Below are 12,029 nucleotides of genomic sequence, written 5' to 3' on the forward strand. Positions count from 1 at the left end.
GTTCCACAGTAGTTTATTTGGTGTTGATGGGCCTTCTCTGTTTGGCAGGACCTAACATAGGGGTGGGCAAACTTTTTGGCCTGAGGGCCCCATCTGGATATTGGTATGGAAATTGTATGGCAGGCCATGAATGCTGACAAAATTAACAATTCAGAGATATTCAAATAAACTTTTATTAAAAATACATTCTAGTGGAAATAAACATAAAACCTTATGTGCTATTATAAATATACCATCGTAACGTATTACAATAATTAAACCAAACTTACATGCTTTCCATGCCCTTTCTCTCTAGTGTGGATTTGTTGGGCATCAGCTTCCTGTCTCTAGAACTCACTGAAATTCACCAGCCCCTGCCCTCAGAAATCTCCTCCTCCTCCACGTAGGTCCTGACAAACTATAACTTTGAAAACCGCCACTGAGCATTCCCTGGCCAACTACTCTTCTTTTTATCCTCAACAATGGAAAATTAACACTACTAAAAACATCAGAGTCACGTAAGCCAACAAGTAGCAGGCACGTGGGCTTGCATGTTCCAGTCTCCGATGGCACGTGAGGCGCATTTGGGTTATGCAGTCAGAGTAACATGCGTGTCCTCACGCCTGTCATGCAGGTTCTGAACACACTAGAGCACAGGGCTCGCATAGCGGGGCAAGGCCCTGACCCTGCTTCCTGGCTGGAGCAGGGCAATAGAGCTTAAAGGCTGGATCAAAAGGTCTGACTGGTCAGGAATGGGCAAACTCTGGCCCAACACCTTCTTTTGGATGCCAGCATTTCACAGTAATTAGTATCCATTTCCTGTCCGGTGATTTACACAGTTCAGAGGCTTACAATGCAAATGCTCACATATTACATTACCACATGGAATACAGATGTTACAAGTGAGATTAATGCATACAGTAACTTACAAGCATTCAGTAAAGGCTAAACATGTTTTTATAATGCTGTCACCTATTTTAATAATACTAACACACAGATGAACCAGACTGATTCCAGCTATGTTTGTCAGTATTCAAGTGAGGCATGGGAACCTTGGCATAAGCTGGCACCTGGTTTGCCAGTGTCACAGCTACCCATCTAATAGCAAAACTTAGGTTTCAAGATAGTGATATTCCTGAGACTGTTCTATTAGATAGTGTCTGACCTAAGCATTCTCTGAGAGGACCCCTTAGCTTTGGAATTCACTCTGCCCTGATCTTGATCTGTAATACCCCTAGTTCACTAACATTCAGAGCACACTACATGGCCCAGTGTAAGGGAATAGTAAGGCTCTGGTCGATGATCTTACATATAGTTTGTTTGGTTTAATGGCTCAAAAGGTTTACATGAGTGGTCTGCTTTATGGTGTGTATTTAAGAATTGTCAAGGAGCACTTAGGGCAGGGGTTCTCAGACTTGGGGTTGGGACCCCCTCATGGAGTCACGAGGTTATTACATGGGGTGGGGGTCACAAGCTGTCAGCCTCCACCCCAAGCCCTGCTTTGCCTTCAGCATTTATAATGGTGTTAAATATATTTAAGTGTTTTTTAATTTATAAGGGAGAGGGTCGCATTCAGAGGTTTGCTATGTGAAAGGGGTCACTAGTACAAACATTTGAGAACCACTGACCTAGAGCAAGGGATAGGTACTTGTATGTAATAGATCTAAATCTAAGTAAATAAAAGGTATTCAGGCTGATACCAAAACAGGGGAGGAACAAATTTTTCTATTTAAATCAGTGGGTTTCTTCCCTGCAGGCCAGGAAACATTTTATCGAGACTATAAATCTGCCTCTCTCTCTCTATTCTTCTTCCCCATCATGTACACCTCTCTCTCTTCCCCTACTATCTCAATGGAAACTCATTATAAAGAGCAAGAGAATTAGCAGCTTTCTGCATTGTTTCTACAGGCCATTTCTCTCAGTCACAACTGTAGTGTTGTTTTTTTAAAAGAGGATCTTCGCTTAAGCAAACATTTGAACTGTTGATCTGCTTCAGTGACTCCTGCACTTGCTAGAAAACTGCAGTATATGTCAAATCCCTATATAGAATTACAAAAAGAAAAAAATCACTGAATGTCTTTTTTTACAAAATGTTTAAAATTTTATGAATGAGATCTTGGCCCCATTGAAGTCAACTCAATCTTGCTGTCTTGCTGGTCTGACTACATAATTTGTGAAATAGTAAATTGCATTTCCTATTTGAATGCAAGAAATTTTAAAACTTGCATCAATTTTGTGTTTAAAGTTTCTAATACAAAAGATTGCCTGTAATAATAGTAATTGCATTACAAAAGTTTGGAAAGCTTCTTTCTAGTCTCATGCATTCAAATACAAAGAGCTTTGTCTGATTTTGCAATTTTATAGGATCTTTTCCTTGTTTCTAACTACTCTTTTGGTCTATGCTTGGGGTAGTCAACTACTTTCCGGTCAAGGTCTAAATGTCTTGGTCAAGGTATAGTATGCGTGCAACTGATTGTTCCTTCCTAAGTGGAGTACTTTGCATTTGTCCTAATTGAATTTCACTCTATTTACTTCAAACCATTTCTCCAGTTTGTCAGAATTAAAATTCAAAATGATCCTATCCTCCAAAGCACTTGTAACACCTCCCACCTTGATATCATCCACAAACCTTAAGTGTACTCTCTATGCCATTATCTAAATCATTGATGAAGATATTGAACATAATCGGACTCAGAACTGATCCCTGCAGGACCCCACTTGTTATGCCCTTCCAGCATGACTGTGAACCACTGATGATTACTCTCTGGGAATGATTTTCCAACTATTTATGCACCCAGCTTATAGTAGCTCCATCTAGGTTGTATTTCCCTAGTTTGTTTATGAGAAGGTCATGCAAGAGAGTATCAAAATCCTTACTAAAGTCAAGATATACCACATCTACTTCTTCCCCCCTATCCACAAGGCTGGTTACCCTGTCAAAGAAAGCTATCAGGGTGGTTTGACATGATTTGTTCTTGACAAATCCATGCTGACTGCTATTTATCACCTCATTATCTTCTAGGTGTTTGCAAATTGCTTAATTATTTGCTTCATTATCTTTCAGGGTATAGAAGTTAAGCTGACTGGTCTGTAATTCCCTGGGTTGTCTTTATTTCCCTTTTTATAGATGGGCACTATATTTGCCCTTTTCAATATATTTAGTATTGACTTTCTTTGTCTATTGCTTATGACAAGGACACAGGATTTAATGTTCAATAACCCAGTTTTCAATTGTATGCGGATAAGAACAGTGATGCTAGTTTTCTAGACACATTTCCAGCTGGTTCTTCAAGAATAACTTTAGATATTCAGTTAATTAGCTTTTTGTGTGTGTGTGTATTGATGTGAAATTGGTAGCAACTACCTTACTTTTTTGTGATTATTAGAATAATTAATATATCAGGACCTTACTGGATTCTTGTGTGCACTTGTAACAATACTACTATTCAAAACCGTAGTCAAGGTCCAGACTCCAGAGAAATGAAATTAAACCAACAATAATGAGTAAGTAAAATGATGTTGTGGTCTGTTCAAAATCATCTGGTGGTCTGGATTTGGCTTGTGGTCCACCTATAGACTACCTCTATGCTCAATAGATTTAGTGAAATAGCACGCATATGACAGACATTGCTCTTCATATAATTCTATTAACTTATCTGAACTTCTCAGTTAAAAAAAAATCAGCTGTGCCATAGAAAGGGGATCCCACTATAGCTCACACTTGCTAGAGTGAGCAAGCAGTAATACCTCTCTTTTTCTGCTGAGCTTTCAGGTTAGTTTTATGGTAGGCTTACTTAAATAGAGAGTAGGCCAGTTTGTGGACTCTTGCTTTATGATGTATCTCTATCTATCTCTCTTTTTTTTTTTTTTTTTTTTTTTTTTTAAATGGGATACTAGGTCTAATTCTGCACTAATATATACTAGTGTATATGGGAGTAACTCCCCTGAAGTCATGGCAATTACACTGGTGTAAAACTGATGGAAGGGAAAGCAGAATCAGACCCTGGGTTTTTAAAAGCATTTGAATATTGGATATTTTTATCAGTTTCTTTTCTTTACAATTGTCAAAATATTATTTTGTTGAAAACTGAAATGGGGTCTGAGCTACTTGTCTGGGGATAGCCAGCATCTGACACACTGATTGAACAGTGTCTGGCTTCCCAAAGGGGATGAAGGAAGCAGATAGAATTTCCTGGGTACAAGTCCTGGGAAGGCAGAAAGATGCAGCTTTTCTCCCCCATTTACTGCTATAATAGGGTTGGTGAAGGTTGCGAATGGGCACACAGAGCCAGCTGATTTGAAAGGTCCTAGGCACAGATATAGTCAGGGTGAAAGTACAGGTGATGAAGGAGATGGCATTGCAGCTTCCTGGTGTAGAGGTCTGGACTGACCCCTGCGGCGCCTCCTGCTGGTTATCCTTGGAAATTAGCTCACTGCCAGCCAGGAGCGCCCTCTGCAGGCCAGTGATCCGCCTGTCCTCTTGGCCCCCATGTCCCCCCGGTGCCCCTTTTAACTGGGGGTGCTTCCCCTTGGCAGTACCCCACCAATCTGGGTCTCCCCTCCCTGGGGAACCCCCACTCCACTATCCCCACTCTGCCTCAGTTTTGGCTACTGCCCAGTCTCCATCTAGCCCCCACGCCCTGGAGTAGACTGCATTGTCAGCTACTCATCATAGGCAAAGGGGTTTGGACCTGCTGCCTTTGCCTACCCTTGGGCTGCCCCCTGCAACTCCCAGTACCTCTTGACCTTATCCTAGGCCACAACCTGGGGCTTTCCAGGCAGGAGCTCCTCTGCCTTTCCTCAGCCCTGCTTCACTCAGGCCTTGGCTACACTCACACTTTACAGCGCTGCAACTGGGGTGTGAAAAAACACCCCCCTGAGCGCTGCAAGATACAGCGCTGTAAAGCGTCAGTGTAATCAGGGCAGCAGCGCTGGGAGCGCGGCTCCCAGCGCTGCACGCTACACCCGTAAGGGATGTGGTTTACATGCAGCGCTGGGAGAGCTCTCTCCCAGCGCTGCTGCTCTGACTGCACTCACACTTCAAAGCGCTGCCGCGGCAGCGCTCCGAAATTCCAAATGTAGCCATACCCTCAGGTACCCTGTGTCTAGCTCCCTGCAGCCAGGCCCTTCTCCCTCTACGGCCAAAGGGAGACTGTTTTTGTTTGTTTTTGTTCTCCTGGCTTTCCCTGGCCTTTTTATATAGGCCAGCTGTGGCCTGATTAGGGTGTAGCCCAGCTGTGGCCACTTCCCAGGCCAGCTTTTAGAGCTGCAGCTTTCAAGCCCTCTCAGGCCTTTTTTAAAAACCCCTCAGGACAGGAGCAGGTAACCACCCTGCTACACTTGGTCTTAGAAACAAATATTTGGCATCATTCTAGTCCTCTCAGTCTATTTATTGAAACCTGAGTTCAAACATTAGTAGCTGAAGACAGATATTTTCTGTAAAGATTCAGGCTTGTGTGAATTGCTTGTGTAATGCAAGTTTCACAAGTGTCTGGTGCCAGACTGTGGAACTGACTCCCACAGGAAGTAAGGCCCAATGCAAACCTTACTATCTTCTGCTCCACATGCAAGGCATACTTCCTCATCCTTGCCTTCACTAACACACTTAACAGCCTGTATGTATTTATACATATAAAAACCTAATCAAAATTACCCAAAACTCTACATTGTGCACACAGCTTCCCCCATGAAGAGAGGATGAGAGAGAAAATGAACCACAGATGTTAATCCTGTTGCTTAATGCACTATTAAAAGTTGTTCAGATGCTGTGGTGATGAGGGTGGTGTCACCTTGCCTCAGTGGGTACCAGCTCAGAATATCAGATTCAGGACAAACTGCTGAGAAGTAAGGCAGACTCACCCCCAAACTGGTGGTTACTCTACCATTAGATATACAAAGCCAGTAACAAAAGTAAACTTCTGTCTCACCACGCTGGTTAACAAGAAGTCAAAAATGCAGTCTCCTTAGGCATTCCAGCACTTCTTTCACACACACCCCCCCCGACACTAGACTTTGAGTGGTTATTGAAAACCAATTTAATCAAAAAAGAGTTCTTCTGATCTCAAGAGCTCAGCCACATACCCAAGTCAATATATAACTCAGATCTTACCCAATAATCATGCTGCTTCCAATCCTTTCATAATTAAAATCTAAAGGTTTTAAGAGAAAAGAGGAGTTAAAATGGTTAACTCTGTGTGTGTGTGTGTGTGTGTGTGTGTGTGTGTGTGTGTGTGTGTGTGTGTGTGTGTGTGTGTAGATATACATAATTCCTTTGGATTAGGTTATAGCAGTGGTGTAACAGACTGTTGGCTTGAAAAGTCTTTGGTAACTTCCAAAAGATTGTAAAGTCTTCAATTCATAGTCAGAATGCTCTTTTTAATTATCTGTCCAAAGTCCAGAGTATTAGAACAGGAAAGAGGCAACATGGAGATGTTCCCAGGGTCTTTTCTATCCTCTGCCATGTGGGTGGAATCTTCCTATCTCAAACAAAGCTCATAGCCTAGTTTGTGGAAAGATACTGGCACAAGATGGAGTCCAGGGTAACCTGATCATGTCACATGCCCTTACATGGCTTGCTGACTCACAGGTGCAGCCATTGGCCATTTGGAATCTGCAGGAAGAGCCATCTGGGAAGAATGAGTTTCTTCAGTGGCCCATTGTGAGAGTTAATTGCCTTTGATTGGGCTATCAACACAAAGCTGTCTGGCTTCAATGTAGATTTTACTGGGTGGGTATTAGCCCAGGAACAAACACACTTGGGATACAGCGCTCTAGCCAATATTTATAACTTCAGATACAGTGATGATAATCATTAGTGAATCAAACTCTTTCATTGACTCCTTACATGATATACTTTGTACAAGTTTTGTTGCACTTGGCTAACAGTGGCAATATTAATGAGACAAATGGTTATATTTCAATCATACATCATCACAGGTGGTATAAGGACCTATAGAATAGAACCTACTGACTTACAAATAGAGCAGCTTGAAAACAAGGGGAAAATATATAGTAAACATTTTCACAAAATTCCCCACTGCCACACTTATTTTTGGAAAAAATTTGCCCAGCCCTAGTTCTCATCGTAAACAATGGGTCTCCTCATCTTAATGATGTAATAAAATTTTTCCTCCAAACTGGTTTGAACATGTTGGTAACTGGTGAAACATGTTATCTTATATCTGCTTTGAAGGACAATTGTCTCCTTCAGAGTGGCAAAACACAATATGCTAATTATTTCCTCCCACAGGCTTGTTAATAAAACCTTTGACAAACAACACCATCATATACTATGTATGTGCCATATGTTGCGGAAAAGATATTTTTGAAATGTTGTAGCGGTTTTTTAAATATATCGGGAATACATTTTTGTATCTCTTCGCTGTGAATTCATCTGTACAGGACTTTCAGGAGTGGGGAAAATAAAACTAAGGCCTTATTTACATGGACACTGGAACTGAAATAACTAAATTTGTTGCAGTTCACTTTCGTTATTTCAGTGAAAGCTTGAGTCTGGACACTCTTATTCCAAAATAAGACCCTGACCCCAAAATGACTTACACATGTACTTAAACTTGCTACTAATGAGTAGTTCTAATGATTTCCAGTGCAACTACTCATTGTAGTAAAGTTAAGTATGTGTGTAAGTAGGACTGGGACCTAAGAGTGTCCACGCACAGACTTGCACCTAAATAATTAGAGGTGTGAATTCGGTACAATGTAGCTATTTTGGTTCGCGTGTCCATATGTATAAGGTTCAATTTAATAAACATGTAAGACTCCTCTAAAAAATACCAGTAGTGTATTTTCTAGATACAACATGCAATGACTGGAAAGTCTGATAGCTCAGGAGATTCTAGAGCGAGAAGCAAGTGCTGTCCATATCATTGGGAAGCTACCAATGACATGATATCTACCCTTTCTAATGGTATAAGCTCCTGTTTTTGCTCTCTAAGGATGTGAAATTGAACCTTAAACCTTTCACTGGTGCACAGATAAATATTGTCTATTCTGGGTCCTGGGTAATCCTGAGGGAGAAATAGCACTCTCTCAAGTAGATCTGGAGAGAAAAAGTTGTTTTGAAGCTGTGCAGAGATTTGGAATTTATTCCTGGAAGAGACTAGATTAGTGGATAGAACAGTGGTTCCCAACCTTTTTCGTCAGGCGGGCTCCAGACAACAAGCCACGGAGGACCAGGGCGGCGGACAAGCATCCACCGAAATTCCACCGACAAACAGCAACATCAATAGGCATCACCGCTGAAATGCTGCCGACAAGCAACGTCATCCAGAGGCGTTGCTGCCGAAATACCACCGAAAATGGCGGTATTTTGGTGGTGATGCAGCTTGGTGGCATTTTGGCGGATGCTCATCTGCTGGCCAGTACGTGGGTGCACTTAGACACCCTGGCAGGCGCCATCGTACCCGTGGGCACCGCATTGGGGACCCCTGGGATAGAATGTAGGTGAAATGGTCAGAGATGCATGCAACATTGAAGAGCCATATGCATGATAACTTAATTTGGGACATGGGCACCACTTCCACATAGGGGTGTGTGTATCTATGTAAACTGCATACAACCTAGTCTAGCTTTTCAGGGGTATTCATCTATCCTGAATACATTCACTAATTTTTAGAAAATAACTTAAAAACCCCACACACAAACACAAGACAACTCTGACTCCATGAAATTTACCCACACCTAAAGCCAATATATGCTGGTAGGTCACTCATAACATGGGAAGATTTTTCTTTACAATCATGTTCTAGACTAGGTTATCTATAGCATGTTTTAATACATATTTATGAAAAAATCCCTATATGAATCCTAATGCAGATATTTCTTATTCCCTAATGTAATATGATTCCAAAAATAGCCCTGCACTCCAGTTCATATAGGTGTGCTTCTTTATGATCCACATTATGCCTATAGGTATGACCTTATAAATCATGAGGAATGCCTATGGATTATGTAATTTATAGCACAGTTTTTTATAATCTTGTAAGAAGCAGGGAAAGTCCTACATTACGATTCATACTACCTGTTTTGCACAGTATTTATTAATATTTCATCTGTCTCAAAAAGTTTCTCTAGTGATTATATACTGTGGCTGAGAGACAGGTGGGGAGGGAAGGACCCCTTTCTACGCTCCTTAAGGAAGCTGTGGTGGAACCTGGATGGTAACAACCCTACATCATAGTTCTTGCTGGCATGGTTCCAGCTGCTGTGTGGACAAGATCTTGGTAACATTCTGGTGTAATTGGACTGAGCATATTATGTGATTCACCAAATAAGGCTGTAGGCAGTTATGAAATAAGCTATCACAATACATTTTGCAAAATGCTTTTCCAGTTCCTGTTTCAGAGCAGATGAATACTTATACATTATTGTGCAAAGAAAATGGGTCAGGTACTCTGCTTAATCCAGATCATGCTGGACACAGCAGAGGGGAATATCAGGAAGCCATTACTGCTCCAGGGGTGCAGTTTAGACTCCAGTTTTTGCTGTAATTCCTTAAAGGACCATCTGTAGCCGGAGATAGATGGGGTGTATTGCGTCCTCCATTCCCCCAACCCAGGCACACAAGACTGTCTGCAGAGGCTGCAGGGAGAAAGGCAGAAGCAGCATCTACTCCATCTCTGTCCATAAAAGACTCCTGCATGCCAAGAAAATGCTTTCACTCCATTTGTTGACATTTGAAGTGTAAAGTTTTAGGTAGAGGTTCAAGCCACTTGTTTTGTTTATTCTCCCAGAAACCCCCCTAGCTGTAACCCATGGCACCGTATTATACTGACCCTGGCCTGGCCCGTTCTCTTGTGGCAGAAGGATTATATAGCCCTATTTTACAGTAAATTAAGGGCTAACTAGTCTGCCTGTTTTGTTTTACAGGTTGATTTTTATCTTCTGTTTTGAGGATGACACCAAAACATGAAAAACAGGTAAGTGACTTTAATGGTAATAAATAAATGCCAAGTTTCATGGTGAGTATTGATAGAATTTTACTTACAAAGCCCTGTAGACCAGAGCTTGAAATATCATAGGGGCAAGCTAACTTGTTGGGTAACCATTAGAGCAGTGGTGTGCAAACTTTTCCAGTTGTGCCCCTGCCCCACCATCAATGGAATCTGTCTGTGTCCCTTCTCCATTACTACACAGCCAAGGCTTCCTCAGCAGCAGAGCCTGGGCTGAAGGCAGAGCTGGTGATGGGAGAGAAGCTCGGGCTAGAGGTGGAGCTGGCCTGGGGCAGAGAAGGAATGAAGGCAGAGCTGGGTTGGAGGGGCGGAGTGAGACAGAGGGTGGATCTGGCCTGAAGGCAGAGCTGGGCCAGAGACAGCAGGACTGGGGGCTGTATAAGGGTGGTGGCAAAGCTGGATTGGGGGCATAGTGTTCTTTTCTTGGCCCCTATGGGGGCTGTCATGGACCTGAAGGCAGAGCAGGACTGGGGGGCTGAATGGGATTAAGGGAGGAGTGAGGCTGGGGTGGAGCAGGAATGGAAGCGCAGTGCTCCCTCCCTACCTCCTGTGGGGGCTGGCCTGGGCCCCGCCACATGGCCCTCGGAACATTCCTCTGTGACCCTCTAGGGGGGCATGTCACACAATTTGAGGACTACTGCATTAGAGCTGAGTGAGCAATGGAAAACTGATGATAGAAAAAGGGTATATGATAGTGGAGGAAGAGGAGGATACATTTGTGAAAGTCTAGGCACCTCTGGGATAAAAAAATGAATTTTTAACCCCCCGCTTCAAATAAGCAGTTAAACCAACTATTTGCATACTGTGATATTTAATAGTCAGAGTATGTTGAGTAAGCTCTTCTATGAAAGCTTGTAATGCACTGAGCTTAATAGTCATGATGAGATGTGTATACAGGTGATGGTGATGAGTGTGTGTGTGTGTGTGTGTTATATAAATATGAAGAAAATTGCAACTGTGGTGCAACTTCTTCAGCATCTCCTCATAACAGGGCAGTGAAGTAATCAGTTGGAGAGGGGCAACCTCCCCCAACAAAATACAACTGGCTTCAAGCACCTAGCTAATGTTAGCTTGTGGGGGGAAAAAAAGAGGAACCATCAAAGCAAATGGGAACAGCTTAAAACTGAAAAGAGAACCTCAGTCTTCAGAAAAAAAGATAGGATGGAGTTTTCTCCACTTTAAATATCTATAGTGACTGAAGAGAAAAACCCTGCAAACCCTTTTGAAATGGCAGAGGTTTGAACTGAAGGGCATCCTGATCTTGGGGAACAAAAGGTGGGAGGCTGTCCAGGAACTCTGGATCCCTCCTATAGCTGGAGATACACGGAAAATGTTTGAAGACAGTGGTTCTCATACCACTTTGTTCGTGCTTCTCTTCTGTGTGTCTGTAATCATTTATACCCCCGGGTGCCCGGCCAGCAGCCACACTCTCCAGCTCATAGACTTTAAGGTCAGAAGGGTCCATTATGATCATCTAGTCTGACCTCCTGCACAATGCAGGCCACAGAATCTCACCCATCCACTTCTATAACAAACTCCTAACCTATATCTGAGTTATTGAAGTCCTCAAATTGTGGTTTGAAGACCTCAGGCTGCAGAGAATCCTCCAGCTCTGAAGGCAGAGTGGAGAGTGGCAGCTGCTGGCCAGGTGCCCAGCTCTGAACGCAATGCTGCTGCCAGTAGCAGCACAGAAGTAAGGGTGGCATGGTATAGTATTGCCCCCCTTATCTGCTGCTGAAGGTGATGCTGCCTTTAGATCTGGGCACCTGGCCAGTAGCTGCTATACTCTGAAGGCAGTGTGGAAGTAAGGTACTGCAACACCCTCCCCACCCTCGCCTCCTATAATAGGCTTGGGACCCACTTTTGGGTCAGGATCCCCACTTTGAGAAATGCTGTGTACTTCTGTATACTTTTACCCTACTTTTTTTGTGTAGGAGTACCCAAAAGACCAGATTTTACAGTCCATGACCTGATTTTCATAGGTATAATGTGGTAGACCTTTACATATGGGTGTTATTTTATTATTAGACATTAAAATGAATTCATAGATTGATTTATGCACACAGCTTTAATTTACAA

The 12,029-nt window shown here is 42.6% G+C and overlaps 1 protein-coding gene across 5 annotated transcripts in view; it reads left to right on the plus strand.

Annotated features, from left to right (window-relative positions):
* Positions 1-12,029, plus strand: part of SNX10 (sorting nexin 10) — a 62,841-nt gene that overhangs the window by 14,031 nt on the left and 36,781 nt on the right. For all 5 annotated transcript variants that reach the window (XM_050938757.1, XM_050938755.1, XM_050938753.1 and 2 more), the window contains exon 2: positions 9,868-9,917. In XM_050938757.1, the coding sequence (XP_050794714.1) occupies positions 9,894-9,917 (24 nt within the window). In that variant the 5' untranslated portion in view covers positions 9,868-9,893. The remainder of the gene's footprint in view (positions 1-9,867; positions 9,918-12,029) is intronic.

This window comes from Gopherus flavomarginatus, chromosome 2, assembly GCF_025201925.1.
Source record: "Gopherus flavomarginatus isolate rGopFla2 chromosome 2, rGopFla2.mat.asm, whole genome shotgun sequence".
Classification (NCBI taxonomy): Eukaryota; Metazoa; Chordata; order Testudines; family Testudinidae; genus Gopherus; species Gopherus flavomarginatus.